Here is a 20,453-nt window from a genome sequence, read left to right as displayed (position 1 = left end):
TGCCTAATTTAGGGGAAAATTGTTCAAATTTGAAGTATCTTGACATATCAGTGATACCCAAATTTGATTTTCCTTTGTACTTCGTACTTTGTTTTCTACTCCTTCTAAATTGTATTTTGTTTATTTTATTTTTATGTAATTGTGATTCTGGATTTCTGTTAATGAATGATTTTAATTAGCATTAGGATTTGACTTGTTGATATTAGATGAAATTTGAAGGCTTGCACTTTTGTTGGACATGTTTAGTATATTAAGGAAGTGGGTGCTGAATCTTTTGAATGATGTATGAATTATTAATTGGTTCCTTATCGCATTGATGTAGACATGACTACAAACTTAATCTTTGAATGTTTCTATATAAATTTGATTCATGGTTATTGCGGAGTACTTCAGTCCCTTAATCTTTGGAAGTATAATCAATGGATTTGCTCTTCCCATAAAAGGTGAGCTTTTAGAGATTCTTGAAGAAGCAGCCATGGAAGGAGAGCAAGAAGAGGAAAGGGAAAAGGGAAGAAGAAGAAACTAACCATGGTTAGGTCAAATTCGAGATTTAACGGCAACTAAACGGAAAAAACTTAAAAAGGGTCAAGTTTGTAATTATCAAGAAAAACTAGGGGTACCATTGGAATTAAAAAAAACACAGGGGTACCAAAGATAAAGTGCAATAATACAGGGGTACCATTGATAATATCCTTTAAATTTTTCTATAATACATTAGATTGATCGTTACTCGTCACATTAACCTTGTAAGTTTAGGTTGACAACACTTGACTTTTGATAACTCAACTATAATTTAGGAGTATATGTAATAAAATCTAACGCAGTAACTAGGCAAGCTGAAATTATACAATAATTTTTGATGATCTATTTATTGTACAACTTTACAAAAAGCATTAAATAATATAACAAGAAACTAAAACATATGACATTTTTTCGGTTCCATTTGGCCTGGATATCTTACATGTGCCCAAAACCATCTCGGACTTAAACAAATGCTCTTGTTAATCTAGCTTTACATCTGCGAGCTTATAAACCAGTCTTGTTGTGGAGAGAGACCTGTCACTAAACTCATCATTGCTTTGCATAGATATTGAGGAATCCATCCATGGACCATCCATCAATGTACTTCTTTGAACCTGGCTAGATGTTGAACTCCCTGAGGCATAAGTTTGACTGTCCTGTGATAGAGTTTGAAAAGACTTGAACCTTAAATTGTCGTTCGTCTCGGTACGCTTAACAATTGGTGCTTGGACCGGGGCTTGGCCTTCAATCATACCAATAACTGATGACATTGAGGGTCTAAGACTAGGAGACGGATTTGAACAGAGTAAGGCAATTTCTAGCAACCTTAATGCTTCGACTTTTGAGTAGCTTGAGCCTAGACTTGGATCGACAAGCTCGAGAAGGTTTCCTTGCTCTTGTAAGACATAAGCCTTTAAAAGCCCGAATCAATAACGCTCATAATCTTAAACATATGAAAGTAAAAGAAAAATGAATCAAGAGTAAGAGAAAGTAGTAGGTTTACCCAGTCAAGAAGATAAACAAACTCTTCCTTTGGCCTATAACTTGTGTTGCTAGTGCCACTCACAATCTCGAGTACGACTACTCCAAAGCTGTATACATCTGCCTTATCTGTGAGATAGCCTCTCATCGCATATTCGGGAGCCATATAACCTCTGACAAAATGCCCACGAACACGAACATTAGTAATTAGCCAATCTGTAGGGCCAACACTAAGTACCTATTTTGAGGATGATAAAAATGCTCCGAATACTTTTCAGAAGAGACATGCTCCTAAATCTTATGTGCAATTGACTATTTTCGAGCCTTTATATACAGTAAGAATAAGACACCAGTATAGTATCATACTAGTCCTAAAAAGATAATGGCACAGAAATGGCAAAGGAGAAAAACAGGAGTTAAACTCACATAGTTCCAGCAATTCTTGTGCTGATATGAGTATTTTCATCTTCATCAAGTTTAGCCAAGCCAAAGTCTGAAATTTTAGCATTCAAGTCTTCATCAAGCAACACGTTAGTCGCCTTAATATCCCTGTGAACAATCTTCAATCTTGACTCCTCGTGAAGATATGCTAATCCTCTTGCAATTCCCAAGCATATGCTCTTTCTTGTTTGCCAATCCAAGTGCAATATCTGATCCTTCTTACCTGAATCGTTGGCAGTTGATTGAAAAGTAATTAAATATTGGTTATGACTTCAAAATTTTGGGTACGAAGAAGCAATTTTAAGTAAGGATCTAAAAAGACACTTGCCAAAGAGTGCACGGGCGAGTGAGTTGTTTTCCATGTATTCATATACAAGCAATAGCTCTTTTCCTTCAATACAACACCCATAAAGCTTCACAAGGTTTGGGTGTTGTAGGGCAGATATCATCCCTATCTCATTGATAAATTCACGATTTCCTTGCTTCGATTTAGAAGAAAGCTGCTTGACCGCAATCACTTTACCATCGTGCAATACACCCTAAAATCCCCCGAAAAGCATATAAATCCACATATAGACATCAGGAAGATTTATAATGCAAAACCAAAGAGCAAAATTTTGTGTCCTTGTAATTAACTGCTGATAAGTATTTACGTAACAAACAGATAACAGTGATCGAAAATCGAAGCTAATTCTACCTTGTATACTGGTCCAAAACCTCCTTCACCTATTTTGTTTCTCAGATCAAAGTCATCTGTTGCTGCTTTAATCTGCCTCAAGGTAAAATATCCAGTACCTAACCTTTGGAGTTCTGACATATGAATATAAACAATGACATTCATCAGGATGTATGTTATGCCTACGTAGTTTTTATGGATGGAAAATAAACTAACTTCTAGCATGGTTTATGAGTTCATGTGTGCATGTTTAGCAGTGACATGGTAACATACAAGATCAAATATTTTACATATTGGTTGACAATTCGTCAACGGTCCTCGACTACACATCAATATGGCCATCAGTGGTTTAGTTAGTGCTGTTTCGTGCCAAATTGTCTTTAGTTGTATCTTTCATTAAAGCATGTTTAGGGGAATGAATGGACACATTAAAACACACATAGTTTGAAAAAAAAACCATTGAATTTTAAATAGTGTGTGTGTTTCATTGTGAAGAAGGTGTGCAGCATAACTGAAATGTCAATACTTATTTTCCTGTCAATATTGTTACTCACAAATAGCCAATATGGTCGTTCGACTGAAGCTAATACAGAACAGAATTGAGCACATACCTTCATCTTCCGGCCTCTTGCTACCGAAGTAACCCTTTATCCACAAAATTACTAAAATTGATACAAGAACGGCACATGAAGCAAGAACAATTCCAACAATGACTCCAGCTGACAATCCTCTGCCGACTTTGAAGTCTGTAGAATGATAAATGCAATTTTAACAGAACAATCTAAGCCCTCAAACATTGGAATATGGAGGAAAATGTGCTATTAATTATTATGTCAACTCACTGGACTTTACTGAAATCCCAGATATAAGAGGCCCGTATACACCTCTGTTGGGAGAAGCAGTTGTCCCTCTTCCAGACCAGTATAAGTAGATTTCTAATGTACTCCCATTTACAAGGACATCAAACTCCCTAGTTACTTCCTTGCCTGCACCTCCAGCTGCTGCCTCGATATTGAAGTCTTTCAGCATTACTTCCCCCTGTAACATCCCGAAATAAAAAATCAAAACTTTTAGTTAAACGAAATATATAAATCAAGGATGAAAATAGAACTTAAATAACCTGAATTGAGACATCAAAGAAGCGCCTGCCATTGCTGTCAAACTTGTGGTCATCAGCAAACATAATCTCAGCAAAATGAAGCGTGACATGGTAACTCCCTGGCAGCAAGCAAAGGCCATAGTACTTGAGTGATATAGGTGCTAATCTAGCTGTTTGGTAAATGCCTGTTACATTCGGGTTGGATGTTTCCGTCGCCACGAAGTTGGCACGTTCTTTATAAAGAAATGATCCTGTACTACTATAAGCCCACCTAGGGATATCTCCAACCGAAAAGAACGTTGAAGGGCCACCAAGAGTACTATCCTCTTCAAATTTGTCAACCTTGTGTCCACCACAATTGATGAATAAAGAATGGTCTGCACGATACATATACGAGAGAATGACTATAAAGTGAAGCTTATGCTCACAGCGAAGTTTCCAGTATTGTAACTATGTCGATATGAGATCACATGCTACAGCTAACAACCTAGAGTGTAAAGTTTCAAAAATGTTCTAGTGAATTCTTACGTTGGGGTTTACTGGGGCAAGGAAGGTCCCTCCTCAAGCACCAACTTTCTCTGCATATGATAAAAAATCGCATCATTACTGACTATTTTCCTAGTTCATTTCCAAAGAGGATGGTGTTCATTCTCGATAGAGCCAAAAATTTATGGTTCTTTAATTTTGGATTGTGATAGACTATATAATAACTCGTTAACCATGTGCACTTCTTATTAAGTGAAGTCGCATATGATGTTTGTTTATCAAGGGTCACTGGAAATTTAACTTCTTGGGTTTTACAACCGTAAGCTTACATACATGTGACCCTTCAAACACTGCCTAAATGGGAGCTACTTTATGAAATTAGATTAAATGAAATTAGAGTAATAGAATGTTTTGATTCTACAGAGTATAGTATTAGAGCTGCTTACGAGTTGCTGTTTGCGGATGAATAGCTGGCCACAAGGTTCCTGCACCATAATGAAAAATATTAGGAATAATCTTTCACATAAGAGAGAGGTTTTCACAGATAAAGAAGCAACTATTACAAATGATCTTACACACTAGATTGCTGACAACTAGCAGGGGCAGAGCCAGTGAAATTGTTATATGACACATCGCTGCAATCGTAACATTGGCATTATCAGATTTTCCCTTTGTTGTAATTCAAAACATAAACAAGATAAAATCCCTGAAAGGGAGAAAAGCGGAAGAAACTGACAAGTTTTGGTTGCTGTTGAGTATCCAACCTGGTATTGCTCCAGAAATAGAGTTGTTTGTAAGGAACCTACATCAATTATTTCATTTGGGAGGTCAACATGAATTTGAGATAAATCATTGGAAATGCAAATATTTTGGCTTACAGATAGCTGAGGTGTGACAAGGTCCCCATTGATTGTGGAATATCACCACTCAACTGATTGTAACTTAGGTCTCTACAAAAGAAAAATACATTAGCATAACCATATATCCAGATGAGTTATTCATTCATAAAGCTATCAATTGTATGTTACATTCTACAACAACAACAACAACAACAATATGCCATTACCCCACAATGTCATCAAGTGGCTCCTGCCTAATGTGGGGTTTGGGAGGGGTCGGACATACACAACCTAACACTTGTTAGTGATAGCAAAGAGATTGTTCCGATTGAACCTTGGTAGCAAACATCATTTGCAACTTCACACAAATAAGAATTACAAATGATTCAAAGAGCCTATAACACCCCGGCCCAACAGACTGTCGGTGACTACTCATGGAGATTGTAGACTAGCCCCACAGATCAACACAAGTTTTTCTAGCGCAATTTGGCCTCACTAGTGCGCACCCAGGAAATCTTCCCAGGAGGTCACCCATCCTAAGATTGCTCCCCACAAAGCACGCTTAACTGTAGAGTTCTTAGCAAATGAGCTTCGTAGAAAAAAATATGCACCTTGTTGATATGAGTAATCTATCAATCCCTTTTAAAGCTAAATTTGGGGTATCATAGAGCCATTTAGTATAATTCATTATAGTTTGAACCTAAGAATTATAAATCTTTGGCTCTATCGAAATAAGGGACACATGTTACATTTTACTCATTTTAAAACATAATATAGAATTGTCAGCTTGAATCATTGCAGATAGATGTTTGAACTCACAAATGCTTCACATTTGCCAAATTGTTCCAAATATCAGGAATCGGACCATTAATTGAGCAATTCCTGAGTACACTGAACAAACAACGCAGAATAATTAATTTTGTAGAATCACTTGCCGCATCAATTCATCAAAAACATATTAATGAACACTTACAGATACAGTAGATTTTTCATTAGTGAAATGTTTGGAAATGGAATACTTTTAGTATTGAGGTCAGAAATTCTCCTGAAGTTCGAAGAGAATTAATCAGCAACATTCTATGCTTTTACTACACCAGTCTAAGTCATTCAGAAAGAATGAATTCAGATTGCTACAGCAGATACAATATTATACTCACAAAATTGTCAGATTTGTTAGACGAGATAAGGAAGATGGAATCGGCCCTTCCAATGACGTTCCTTGAATATCACTATAAAGTGAAATTTAAGACCCCATCAGACAAAAAACATTCTAAATAAATTTTGATTAAGGTCATGAACAGAGGTGTTTAATGGGGCGGGTCGACCCAACGGGTCAAGGGTCAAGTCACATTTTAGCGGGTCATTAGCGGGTCGGGACAATAATGGGGCGGGCGGGTCATTGATGGGCTTTGGTGTAAAGAGTCGGATAATTATAGAAATTGGTTGCGAAAAAAATTTTGCATGTGTAAGCACGTCTCTTTATCTTCCTCAAGCCGGGGAATCCTTTAGCCGCGCTCTCCTTTATGGGTATGAGTTGCCGCCGTCTTTTCCTCCCCAGACCCTAGCCTTAGTTTTTCTAAGAGTGGGATATACCGGGTAGGATGATGATGATGGTTGCGAAAAAAATTCTACTACTTTTTTTATATATTTTTAGATGATATTATTATATATATAGATGAGTAGATCCAACGGGCCATAAAGTATAATAAAAAACTATTTTATGAACTTTTAAAAAACAGGTCAAAGTGGGTCGGAATTAAACAGACTTTGACCGCCCCGGCCCGTTTAACATTTGACATGTCCCAACCCGCCCATTTAAAATTTGACTAGACCCGTTGAACACCTCTAGTCATGAAATTTAATGTCTTGATGATATAATGATGCTTGATTATCAATATGTACACTTACAATATTCCAAGGTTCGTCAAATTGCCAATAAAATCAGGTATCTTCCCGGATATCATATTTCCACTTAATCTTCTGCAAGGAGTACAGAATTGTTTTAAGCTAACAGAAGTTGGGACTGATAAAATTCGAAAATTGCAATGAGGACTTACAGTTCTGTGAGGTTCTTCAAATTGACATAAGTTTCAGGTATTGTTCCATTTAAAAAATTTGCAGCAAACACCCTGTAGACATAAGCAAAGTGAGTTTTAAATATAATTCTAACACAATGATATAATTTTTTTTGTAATATTATCAAACAGAAGTTATGACCCAAGAAATAATATTATGAAGTATGCACATCCAGACTTCAGTATGGGGGTGTTTTCTTGTTTGGCAAAATGGCTTATTGAGCAATTCTAGCTTATTTTGACACAAATAGAGGGTTGAGTGGTCAAACCAGTCAATTCTAATGCTTGGCAAACTAGTTGCTTGAAACAACTTATTGATATGAATAAAGTTTTTTTGAACAAGCTGCTCATAGCAGCAGGTTCAAATCAGTTGGTCAAATCAATTAGTAAAATTAGCTAGTTAAATCAGCCACTGTAATCAGCTATTAGTTATTTGCCAAACACCCCCTATACCTCACAAGTATTAAAAATTAAGATAACCAGCAACTTATAGCTTATACCATCGTATGCTGATCAAATAAAATTCAAAAGCCTGATCAATAAGATAGGACATTTTTTGTGCAATTCATTTGTGTTGATGTTTAGAGAAATCTGAACAATGATATTAAAACATGCATAAATATAAACTCACATTCTTCTCAAATTTTTCAAATTTCCAATGCTACGGGGTAAAGATCCTTGTAGCCGGTTATCTTCGACGAGCCTGAGAATATTATGTCAAAAAATAATAGGCATAAATGACAAGCTACATGTAGCAACCTAATTGAAATATGCTGAGATGTGAAACAAGGACTTACAAAGTCTCAAGGGTGGTAATTTGTCCAAGTTCTTCCGGAATTGGACCAGTGATCTGATTCGCTGAAACTGATCTGCAATGCATCAAGATCAGACTGATAAAGATAAAACAAGAAGTCTTGTATGAGACCATCACACTTTGAAACCAGCCATAAAAACAGCCCAAAGTTAAACTTACATAGTAGTTAACTAAATAAACAGTTTTTTCATTATAACTTGACATATTTAAAATTAGGCCAGACCATATCAAGCCGTCTCACGGTGAGACGGTCTTAATAAAGAATTTGTCAAGGTAAAATCTCGCAAATGCCATTAAAAATTCCATTAAAACCGTTCAATTTTGTTGAAATGAGCCTCTTATACTTACAAAGTGACAAGTGGGATCTTAGACAGACTTTTAGGAATTGTTCCACTGACATAGTTCCTGGAGAAGTCACTGCATTATGTATACGCCAAACTTATTAACATCTTCAACACTAACATGTTGAATAAACAGACAGCAAATAAAAGTATTAATGATGACAAGCACAAAAGAGCAGAAACTAATTCTTCACTACAAGAAGAAAGAAAATATATACTCATTTGTCTCTTTGAATTGCATCAAAGAGGAAGTGGGTAAATTTTAAAAAATTGGTAATAAATGAAGAGAGAGAATAAATTGTGTGGATAAAATTAAAAGAAAGTTAAAATGTATCGATGTGATAAAAAGAGATTGGTGGGCCATTGCCGAAAATAGAAATGATGCAAATTAAGTGGGACGGACCAAAATGAAAAATGATACAAATTCAATGCGACGGTAGGAGTACTTACATTTCTTCCAACTGAGTAAGGTTTCCAAATTCATCAGGAAAAGGTCCAGTAATATTTAGACCCTTCAACTGGCTGCAAAATAAACCAAAATAACTTTGATAGTGATTTAGGATCATTGAATATTACATATTGATTGGAAAAAAAAAAAAATTCGATGGTACATTAACATTATGCTCCTGGGACTAAGGTATAAAGAGTTAGCCATCATCATTACTGTCTATTGTAACAAAGAGCACAAGGAAGTTTATTTGTAATAAGTATGCTTGTCTTTGCTTCTCATGAAACAAACATGAACTCATCCCTAGTACTAACGACCATTTGGTTAACGGTACTAATTGATGGTACTGGGAATGATTTGTAGTGCAAAGTTTTATGATATGTATCATGTCACTCCCATGGTAATGGAACTTGGGTCAAAAAAGTATTTTTATTCATAATTTTTATTACCATCTAATACCACATGTTTAAATGGTAATGTATTGGAATAAATTTTATAAAGAAAATGAAATTAATGAAGGAGAATAGGCATACCATTAAATTTGTCAAGAGATGTTTCTATCAAACTTACACTAATTTTAAATAGCATAAGAATTGGCGTTGATCAAAATCTAGTTTTGGATAAGTGATTTTGTAGCCAAACCATTTACTCCTAACTAAAGTTACTCTCTACATTTCTTTATGTGGTGTTGGAATATATAGTTCTATGATAAAACCTTTTGGTTGAGAAAATATAAACAATTTGTTTATAGTTGTTTGATTAGTGCGACACGAGAGAAATTCACTTCATTAAGAAAGAGATTTCCGGTGTATCGAAGGTATAAACATATCACCGACACTTTTCTAAGGTTAACGCATTCATACTCACAACATTGTGAAGTCACTAAGAAAAGGTGTGAACTTAAAACCCCACTCAACTTGGATTGAAAATAAAAAAGTATAATGCTTAAGAGTTTTGATGTCATAATTGGTGTCTAATTTATAAGCTTAAGTCCCTTTTATAGGTCATTCCAACAGCTAGAAACACATTAAAATACCCCATAAACACCCCAAATAAGATGGGGTTAAATGTGATCATAAAGAGATACTCCTACTCAGATTCATGCTTAAAACAATATAGTATCGTTAGCCTGATTATGGGTTAAGTAGGGGGAAAGAATAATAAAGCCATAACGTATAATTCCAAATTAAAGGCTGCTGGGACTAAATGTATGAGAGAGTGCACCGCACTATGAAACCTTCTTTCTAATTTTTGTCTTCTTCTGCCAAGTTAAGCTCAAACGAACACAAAATAAGCTCGTTCGAACGTACTTGCTAAGACTGAAATTTAACCGTTTGGAATATTTTCATTAGATATATCATTAAATTATCAATTTGTTTCATTTAAATCAAACATGTGGTATTTTCTTTTTAATCTGTTTCTTTTTGTTTGTCGACATCTTAATTTTTTCTTTTCACGGCCCGTAAATGCCAAACCAACTCTCAATCTTTCCTTCTTTGATTCCATGACTTCATTTCCCCAACTTTCTTATTATATTTCATTTTCATTATGTTTTCCATCATTTAATAGCAACATCCCAAACGGTCCTTGAATGTCACAAGTTATGAAACTTTGAACAAGAAAATAAAATGGAGAGATGAGGGGCAAGTAAAGAACATACATATGTGTGACATGGCAAACAGTGCCTTTATTAAATGTACAATCACATGTGACGTTGCTAAGAATGGTTGTATCATATTGTTTGAAGAAGCCTTGAGCACCATTATTGCAGGATGTTGGCAAGATCTTCTTCCAATTTGTATTCACCAACTTATTAGAAATTATTTGCAGAATTTTTACTGCCAAACAATGGATGAGATAATCAAATTAAACAAAATAGTATAGCAACACTTTTACCAATTCAACAAAAACCAAACTAGCACAATTCCTCCAGTTTTTCTAAGTTATGTTATGCTGTGAATACTGGATACACACACATAAGCAATAGAAATGAGACGAAAAACTTCAAAGAACAAAGGTTGAAGGATTAAATCCCTATAACCACCTACGATCTACGATTAGAGTCTTGTAATTGAATTGGGAAAAAGTTTATTTAAAATCCTAATTCTTGATTCAATTTAAATGTGCAAAATTAAACAATAATCAACGACATAAAGCAATTAAAATGGTTCAGTTCATCCAAAATGGGTTACATTCACTGTCAGCCTAGATGTTTTACTATTTAATCATAAGCTTCCGAGAAGTTTTCAACGGCTAAAATGGTATTTCTTGAACAATAAGAAGAGAGAGTAAGGTAGGATTATTGCTAGAGAGATAGTGAGAATTAAGAACTACATAGACAAAAATAATCCTAGTCAAAAATAAGAAAGAAAAACAGAAATGACAAACTGATATTTGGGCATCAGAACATAAAGCTGAGTTGGCTTTTCCTATAACCATCACAAAAGCCAACTCGGATTTTCTAGCTAAAAAATTATCCATGTTATTTTTCATCCTTTCTTCAGAACACGTCATATAATATCACTATCCATATGATCTTAGTGGTATCCCAATATAATCCAAAGGTCCTTGTGGACTCAAGGGACCCCATATACCAACAAAGATAATGGTTATGGTCTTGAGCAAGCAACAAAAATGAAGAAATAAAGGAATAGGGAAAGAAGAAATATCTTAGCATACCACTTCAACCATCAATTACATAAAGAATACACATATATGAACTCTCACAATGTGTTTATCACTCAACCTCGAACACCTTCAACATGTTTGTTCACATACATGGAGTACAAGCACTCTTAAACTCTTTCTAGCTCTTTTGTGTTTGCACTCCATCACGTGTATTTGGGCACTCAAAATATCTTCAACAAGCTCAAAACATAAACTACTCACACCCTACAACAATAGAGAAACTTTAACTAGATTCTCCCCTCGAAAGTGGCTCTTCCTTCTCACTTCTCAAAACATGGTCATACTCATGTATGATTTTGTTTGATTTGTCTCGATACATATTATCATAATATTAATTTTTTAAAAAATATTTAATTTTACAAGAGGCGTTAAATACAAAATAGACCATTAAATTGTGTAAAAACAAAAAGTGTACCAATAAATTTCAACCAGATGAACTGACGACGTATAAAGCCCTTACAATATTCTATTCCTAAATTAGCAAATTCATCAAAAAAAAAACTATTCTCATCTTATCATTATGGATCGATCTCTAAATAATACGATACTTTAACAATGCAACCGTGACTAGTATCACATTTAATACATATTCTCAAATGAGATGATCTATTGGTGAAACTATTTCTATTGCGTTGATCCTTGTACATTAATATGTTAAAAGTAATCACTTACCATTTTAACATAATCAATTAAAATATTTACTAATTATATAGGCTTGTATCATATTGAGACGATCTTACGCAAAACCAGCCGCACATTTAATAGCCAAAATTCTAATTGAATGAGTTTAGACCATTCTCATTATTTAATTCTTTTTAAATTTATTTACAAGTAGGTAGATGACCAACTATTCATAATCTACAGCGAAAAATTATTTAATATTTTTTTCCTTTTTGAATTGTAAATTTTTGACCATGATAATTAGTAAAGTATGAGGTATCCCAATGGTAATTTTCCCTCTTTATGAAAAATGATATATACAACACTAAAGACTATATAAAAAAAAGAATTTTTAATTTTTTAATGTAATTTAATAATTTTTATGCTTTAAAAACATAAGATTTTAAATTATCTTTTATTAGTTTATCATTGTTAAGAATTTTAAATAGCTACATAAAATATAAATTGTTTCCAATTTTTATAAATTTTCTAGAAAAATTAAAATTATTGATAATAAACATAATTTGTTAATTTTTGCAGCCGGACTTTAAATATGTTTCCAATTTTTATAATTTTTTTAAAAAATAAAATTATTGATAATAAATAGAATTTGTTAATTTATACAGCCAGACTTTAAATATCATTACTTTTTTTAACCATCCAAAACAAAACAAAAATATATGCTTTGAAACAAAAAATCATCCATCCCACGAATGGTAAAAAAAAAAATCCCTTTTTATCAACAAATCTAATCGGGGGCTATATGTTAAAAGATTTTCTAAGTTGAATTGTGATTATTCAAATAATATTAATCTAAAAAACTACATCAAAATTCATAATTTTGTTTTTCTCCATAATAAACACCTATGTAATATGTTAACACCAAAAAAATATAATTGAAATGGCATAAATATGAAAGATTTCATTTTCTTGATCATAACATCGAAAAAAAAAATCATAAAAATAGAATATGGTGACTTTTTGACCACTATTATCATTGCTACTGGTCCATATAAAAGTAGATAAATCCCTCCGTTTTAGACTTGAATAATTCATTTGAAATCCCTTTACCTGTTTTCTTCAATTCAAAATTTCGTACATAAATGATTAGAGTTGTCTTTGTAAATGTTTCATTTCGTGACGAATTATTGAAGTAATCGTCTGGAAGAACTGCTCTTTAGAAGTAGATATTTGAAAGAGGAAAAAACAAAATTGATTTGGACAAATCCTATATTTGACCATGCTTCTGAATTCTATAATTTAACATCTATACTCTCCCCGTCTCTATTAATTGAGTAGATTCCAAGACCTTATAACAAATTTACTCCGTTAAACAAAAGAATTCAAAACGTGGGTTTTGTAACAACTAAAAAAATGAATAAAGTATATCGCGTAACAGGAAAATAGTCCAAGTAGAAAATGTACCAGATTAAAAATAGTACTGGTAACAAGGGGGATTATAGTACTATACTCAAATGATTGAAGCTGTATCTGAAGCCATCAGCCAGCCAAGACCATATGAAATGGCTATTAGTTATATTTGTTGGATGAAGTTACCTATTGAAAATATTAATTCTCTATTAGAGAGTGTTTAGTGAAAATTAATTGTTAGCAGTTGGTTTGGTTACGAAAAAAATAAATAAATAAGTCAAAAATCAATGAAAAACTATTTTAAATAACTTCTTTGCTTCAACTTAAAAGACCAATTTTTGTGCTAACTTTGAAATATTTAATAAATTATTTTTAATCATATAAAAAAACTAAAAGTCAAAGCTAAAAATCAAATTGACATTCATTGGTCAACTTCATCCTTTCGTAATTTTCTTCATCCTTTTTTTTACTAAGATAAGTTATTTTATACTTCTATTAAATAGTCATAATTTATAAGCATGAGTTGTACTAATTCTATTTTATAAACAATTTTTGGAAAATTTGAAAAGAATAAGTAAATTAACATGCTTTATCAAAAATAGTCAAAATATTTACCTTGACTTTTTTGACCAATCTCAAACCTGTACAAAAAGTGCTTATTTTGGAAATTAAAATTTAAAGTTGCTTATTTTTTAAATTTTTTAATAGTTTATTTAAACTTTTCAAATTTTCCAATTTTTGTAATGATATGCTACCTGCATTGTAAGGTCCGTTTCTATTCAAACTTGGTCTCTCTGATGGCAATGCATAGCCTTATAAGATATATTAGTAAATTTTTCTTTAATTTTACTTATGTTATTTATTTTCTAATACTTTATTTTTAGTTAAAGATCCTTTTTATTTATTTATCTTATTATTTCATAAACTTATAAGTTTAAGTACTAGCTATTACTGGTATGAACTAATATAATCAAGAAAATTACTATATTTTTCTAAACATATTTGACCTTTAATTTTATAATTATTATCAAATAATATATTAAAAAATCTGTCAAATGATAATAATAACAATAATAATATTTATATTTAAATTTATTTCTTAACATTATTCAGAAGTTTGGATAAATAAGTATAGAAAAAATATCTAAAAAATAACAAAATTTAATTGTGATTTCGAATCACATGTAACAACAGAGATTTTCCAACAGCAAAATAGTGGATCTATCGGCGGCCAAAGCCGATGCAAATTGGGGCCACGCCACAAAATGCCATTTGGACTCAACGACAAACACAATGGAAAATTTTTATCATGTAATAGACAAATAATGTCATCAAAATACAGAAATTAGAGACAAATTCACAAGAAACAATATAACAAAACAGTTAAAAATCAAATATCAATTCACCCTAAGAAAGTAAAACTGAAAATAAATAAGATTGGAAGTAAAATACCTTCATCATCAGGAATAAGTTGCGCATTGGATCCTAATTTAACTGAAATAATCCATAATATCAAGAGGATAACTGAGAAATTGAAGAAAGAATCCGCCATTTTTAAGCAATTGAAGTTAACCAGGGTTTGTTTATGTTCTTCAATGGCGAAAAGCAGCCATGAAAAGGCAGAGGATTTGCGAAGAGAAGAAATGAAAGAGGGGAAATAGAGAGGAGAGTTTGGTATTGTGACTAAAAGTTGAAAGCAGTTTGTTTGATAAGAATAGAGAATAAGTAGACGAATCAATTTAATGAAAGATTTATTGAGATTATGAGAATTTATACAAGTAGAACTTTAATTTCAATCGCGATTTGCAATTGCAAGTGACTTACTAAAAACTCCCTTCCATGTGTCGTTTATCAAATGCATAATTAAATACTCCCTCGTATTTTCGTTGCTTGACTCGTTTGTTTTTTCAACACTATTTATCAATTACTTTTATCACGTGATTTATTCTTAATCTATAAGTTACAACGTACTCATGTGCAATTTTGTTTAATTCATTTTATTGTAAATTTTATTAATATTAATTTTTTATAATTTTTACTCACGCACAATTAGAGATATTTAAAATTGAAAACTTACATTGTCAAATGTGTCAAAATACATTAATATTTATATTGAGATAATTAGTAAATTTTTTTCCTTTTTGAATTGTAAATTTTTGACCATGATAATTAGTAAAGTATGAGGTATCGCAATGGTAATTTTCCATCTTTATGGAAAATGATATATACAACACAAAAGACTATATATAAAAAAAAAATTAATTTTTTTAATGTAATTTAATATTTTTTATGCTTTAAAAACATAAGATTTTAAATTATCTTTTATTAGTTTATCATTAATGTTTTCTTAAGAATTTTAAATAACTACATAAAATATAAATTGTTTCCAATTTTTATAAATTTTCTAGAAAAATTAAAATTATTGATAATAAATAAAATTTCTTGATTTTTACGGCCGGGCTTTAAATGTGTTTCCAATTTTTATAACTTTTCTAGATAAAAATAAAATTATTGATAATAAATAGAATTTGTTAATTTATACGGCCGGGCTTTAAATATCATTACTTTTTTCAACCATCCAAAACAAAACAAATATATATGCTTTGAAAAAAAAATCATCCATCCCACGCATGGTAAAAAAAAAATCCCTTTTTATCAACAAATCTAAGTGAGGCCTATATGTTAAAAGATTTTCTAAGTTGAATTGTGATTATTCAAATAATATTAATCTAAAAAACTACATCAAAATTCATAATTTTGTTTTTCTCCATAACAAACACCTATGTAATATTTTAATTAACACCAAAAAAATATAATTGAAATGGCATAAATATGAACGATTTCATTTTTTTGACCATAACATGGAACAAAAAAAAATCATATAAATAGAATATGGTGATTTTTTGATCAGTAATATGGTTGCTAAAAATTGAAAATATTAATTCTCTATTAGAGAGTGTTTAGTGAAAATTAATTGTTAGCAGTTGGTTTGGTTACGAAAAAAATAAATAAATAAATCAAAAGTCAATGAAAAACTATTTTAAATAACTTCTTTGCTTCAACTAAAAAGACCAATTTTTGTGCTAACTTTGATATATTTAATAAATTTTTTTTAATCATCTAAAAAGCTAAAAGTCAAAAGCTAAAAATCAAAAATTAAAAATCAAAAGCCAAAATGACTCAAAAAGGTAGATACCAAACGGGACCATTATTATTCATTGGTCAACTTCATCCTTTCGTAATTTTCTTCATCCTTTTTTTTACTAAGATAAGTTATTTTATACTCCTATTAAATAGTCATAATTTATAAGCATGAGTCATACTAATTCTATTTTATAAGCAATTTTGGAAAATTTGAAAAGAATAAGTAAATTAACTCTACGCAAAAAAGTGCTTATTTTGGAAATTAAAATTTAAAGTTGTAGTTTATTTATTATTTTCAAATTTTCCAATTTTGCAATGATATGCTACCTGCATTGTAAGGTCCATTTCTATTCAAACTTGATCTCTCTGATGTCGATGCATAGCCTTATTTCATCAACTTATAAGTTTAAGTACAAGCTATTACTGGTATGAACTAATATAATTAAAAAAACTACTATATTTTTCTAATCATATTTGACCGTTAAATTTATAATTATTATCAAAAAATATATTAAAAAATCTGTCAAATGATAATAATAACAATAATAATTTTTATATTTAGATTTATTTCTTAACATTATTCAGAAGTTTGGATGAATAAGGGTAGAAAAAATATCTAAAAAATAACAAAATTTAATTGTGATTTCGAATCACATGTAATAACAGAGATTTTACAACAGCAAAATAGTGGGTCTGTCGGTAGCCAAAGCCGATGCAAATTGGGGCCACGCCACAAAATAGAGAAAGCTAAGAGGTCGAAGAAAAGTCAATTAACGGACCGAACTTAAAAATTGGTTGTAAAATAAATACATATTGAATATATGTAATCGAAAAGTTTACAGAACGACGGAGACATAAAAATGTAAAAATGACCTCAAAAGTAGTCCGTGGGCCGGGCCCCATGTTGTCTATATCCAATCGCACAACACCGTGTCTATAATTGACTTACTAAAGACTCCCTTCCATGTGTCGTTTATCAAATGCATAATTAAATACTCCCTCGTATTTTCGTTCCTTGACTCGTTTGTTTTTTCAACACTATTTATCAATTACTTTTATCACGTGATTTATTCTTAATCTATAAGTTACAACGTACTTATGTGCAATTTTGTTTAATTCATTTTATTGTAAATTTTATTAATATTAATTTTTTATAATTTTTACTCACGCACAATTAGAGATATTTAAAATTGAAAACTTACATTGTCAAATGTGTCAAAATACATTAATATTTATATTGAGATGAATCGACAAATTAACAAAATTATTTTATTTGACAATACTTTGACATTTAAATCAAAAAATAAAATTCAAACTATGAATATGAATAAATTATAGTGTAAAAAAATTTAATAGGATGATTAGTGTGAATTGAAAAGGAACTGTAGAAGTCAATAAAAAGAAAAGTCTTGCTTGGCACGATCGATAGTTTTTCGAGTTTTATTTATCATCTTTTCACTTTCAGTCAAATTAGTGCTTTGAGACAAAGGTTGATGTGAGGATTGAGGACCATAATCAATTTTAGGAGAAAAATTTATTTCTTCACATTGTATCCATATTTTTTTTTTGGAAAATAAATTTCATTTGTATAAAAAAAAACAGATACATTATGGTTAGGCATCTCAATCTACTATAATTGATTGCATCAGTATGAAGAAGGTACTCACCTTTGAAGAAAGGTTGTACCAGCTCACTCTTCAAGTGCATACAGTAGGCAAGGCCTCAACAAAAGGAAAACAAATACATTAGGAGACAATATCTCTAAACCAAGGATTGGTTTGAGACTTAGCTGGATATAAAAAAAGAAATCTTAATTTCATCTCGGACAAGATTCAATGTTTTGTCCACTGTACTCATTCGAAGTTGCCAGACAACCTTATTTCTGATTTTCCGTATGTAATAACATAGACTGCAGATGCTAGCAATGATCACCTTTCTTTGGAAGCATGTTGCTTTCAGTTTGTGGTTGATAATACAAAAAATCATCGTGGGGTAGTTGTGTATGTGCAGCCAATTACAGAGCTTCTCAAAGCATTTGGCGCTGAAGGGGCAAGCGAAGAATAGATGATCAATTGGGTTTAGCAGCAGATAAGCACATAGGGAATTGGTCATCCTCAATGAGTTTCATTTGGAAGAGTTTGCTCTTGGTTTTCAGATTGTGCAAAGTAATTAGCCAAAGAATAAACTTACTTTTGGGTGTAGATGATTTACTCCATACAAATCTACTCCAAGGCACTTTGGGTACGGATTTGAAGTTTTCCTGGTAGACATCATTGATAATATACTTTTCTTGCGAGATTCAGGCACTTGGCTTATCCTTGACTCGAAATATTCTCTTGAGGGACCAGCTAGCAGTTATGGGGGGTTGAAAATCGCCCAATTACCTCCCTTCGTGTATATGCCATGAACCCATCTGACCCAGCATAGTGACTCTGAGAGGTTAGCCACATGCCAAGCCAGTTTGCCCAGTGCAACTTCTGTAGCAGGAGCGACACTACAGAAGTTTCACTCTTGATACATAATTAACATTAATAATTATACTTAAAATAAATAATGCGGAAGTGTAAAACGCCAAACTGCTAAAAACCATGTAACACCCTTGAATTTCCGACCCTGTAACACCCCTGAATTTCCGACCCCTTTAATGAAACCAAAACCGTAAAGGACGGGAGGAAATTTAGGTGTTACAAACCATTTAAACTAAAAACCGTTCAAAATATAAGTTAAAAATCTTACAACTGAGAAAATATAACATAAAGTTTGCTTAAATACGATAAAAAAAATATAAGTACAATATAGTCATCAAAGTCATCAAGTAAAATCAATGCTGCTAAGTCCTCGATAGAATAATTAAAGTTGCGGCTTGGATCGAAACTCGAGCTAAATTTTCCTGTAAAATACTGTCATTCATAATATGGATGACAACCGATTGAATCGATCAGCGACAAAGTCGAGTACAATTTTCTCAACAAGCTTATGACGCGATAGTTAAATCATGCTTACAAAATAATCATCAAGCACAATGTAGAAGGTTATTACTCATTATTGACCTTTATGAAGCCATTAAGTTACATTCTCAATACTTGCAGAAGTTCATTACTGCAACTAAATACTTGGTAACCTTAATGCTTATTCAATCAAGCTCGATTAAGCCTTATAACTTTACCATCATAGCACATCACAAGATCACAACAATAACGACAACTGTTATATATTTAAGGGTCTGGTTAGGTGAGGATCGTAGTCTTAAGCCCTAACTGTGGTGGGAGTCGTCACTCCTCTCAATACTGTTATGCTCGAGACTCCACAGGATGGGTTTTTCTCGAACCCCCTGTCTGACACCGCATTTTATGTAACGGTCCGATTTAAGTGACCCGAAATTTCATATGAAGATACAAATTCTGCTTCTCTCTTAGGACTCTAGAGAAGACTTTTCTCTAGGATCGTCAACATTCCGTCGATAAAGAAATATAGCTAAAACGGAAACAGTACCAGCGTGAAAGAAAATAAGTCAGCGGGAACTCTTACGTACAACTCAAGAGCCTAAAGGCCTCTAGACAAACTAATTAAAATAAGCGGAAGCGGAAAGGAAACTACACTATCTCCTGTTTCATAAGTTCAGAGTTTCTTTCTACTCATAACCCAATACAAAAAGGTAAAAGCATAGACTTGATGATTTCGGGTTCTAAGTCGAGACCTCACTCCAGACCCCACCTGCAATCAACCTACTAGTCGTCGTATGACAACACACAGTAGGTTCCAAAGAAACAAACCAATACACGTCAGAGACATCATACAAATATCAATCAGGTTGAATACAAGCAATATGTTTATCCTAGCATGCATAGGCTCTAATACATTCATTATT

General features: G+C 32.2%; 1 protein-coding gene across 2 annotated transcripts; it reads right to left on the bottom strand.

Moving 5' to 3' along the window:
* Positions 1 to 657: 657 nt before the first annotated feature.
* On the bottom strand, positions 658 to 15,280 carry LOC130817501 (probable LRR receptor-like serine/threonine-protein kinase At1g53440). 2 transcript variants are annotated; one of them, XM_057683237.1, is made up of 24 exons: positions 14,894 to 15,280; positions 10,383 to 10,560; positions 8,725 to 8,796; positions 8,282 to 8,350; positions 7,917 to 7,988; positions 7,751 to 7,822; positions 7,102 to 7,173; positions 6,953 to 7,024; positions 6,202 to 6,273; positions 6,018 to 6,089; positions 5,864 to 5,935; positions 5,084 to 5,155; positions 4,942 to 5,007; positions 4,781 to 4,840; positions 4,652 to 4,690; positions 4,248 to 4,297; positions 3,741 to 4,096; positions 3,463 to 3,658; positions 3,232 to 3,366; positions 2,642 to 2,754; positions 2,273 to 2,483; positions 1,930 to 2,167; positions 1,526 to 1,676; positions 658 to 1,433 (listed from the first exon to the last, which is right to left on the bottom strand). In XM_057683237.1, exons 1-24 carry the CDS (start codon positions 14,991 to 14,993, stop codon positions 1,002 to 1,004), a joined length of 3,042 nt encoding a protein of 1,013 aa, XP_057539220.1. In that variant the 5' UTR covers positions 14,994 to 15,280; the 3' UTR covers positions 658 to 1,001. The 2 variants fall into 2 exon arrangements, with proteins under 2 accessions (XP_057539220.1, XP_057539221.1); XM_057683238.1 differs by lacking the exons at positions 5,864 to 5,935; positions 6,018 to 6,089; positions 6,202 to 6,273 and having other exon boundaries at positions 14,894 to 15,257.
* Between the last annotated feature and the right edge of the window lie 5,173 nt (positions 15,281 to 20,453).

Source organism: Amaranthus tricolor, chromosome 7 (genome assembly GCF_026212465.1).
Source record: "Amaranthus tricolor cultivar Red isolate AtriRed21 chromosome 7, ASM2621246v1, whole genome shotgun sequence".
Taxonomy (NCBI): Eukaryota; Viridiplantae; Streptophyta; class Magnoliopsida; order Caryophyllales; family Amaranthaceae; genus Amaranthus; species Amaranthus tricolor.
This window is presented reverse-complemented; position numbering and strand designations above follow the sequence as displayed.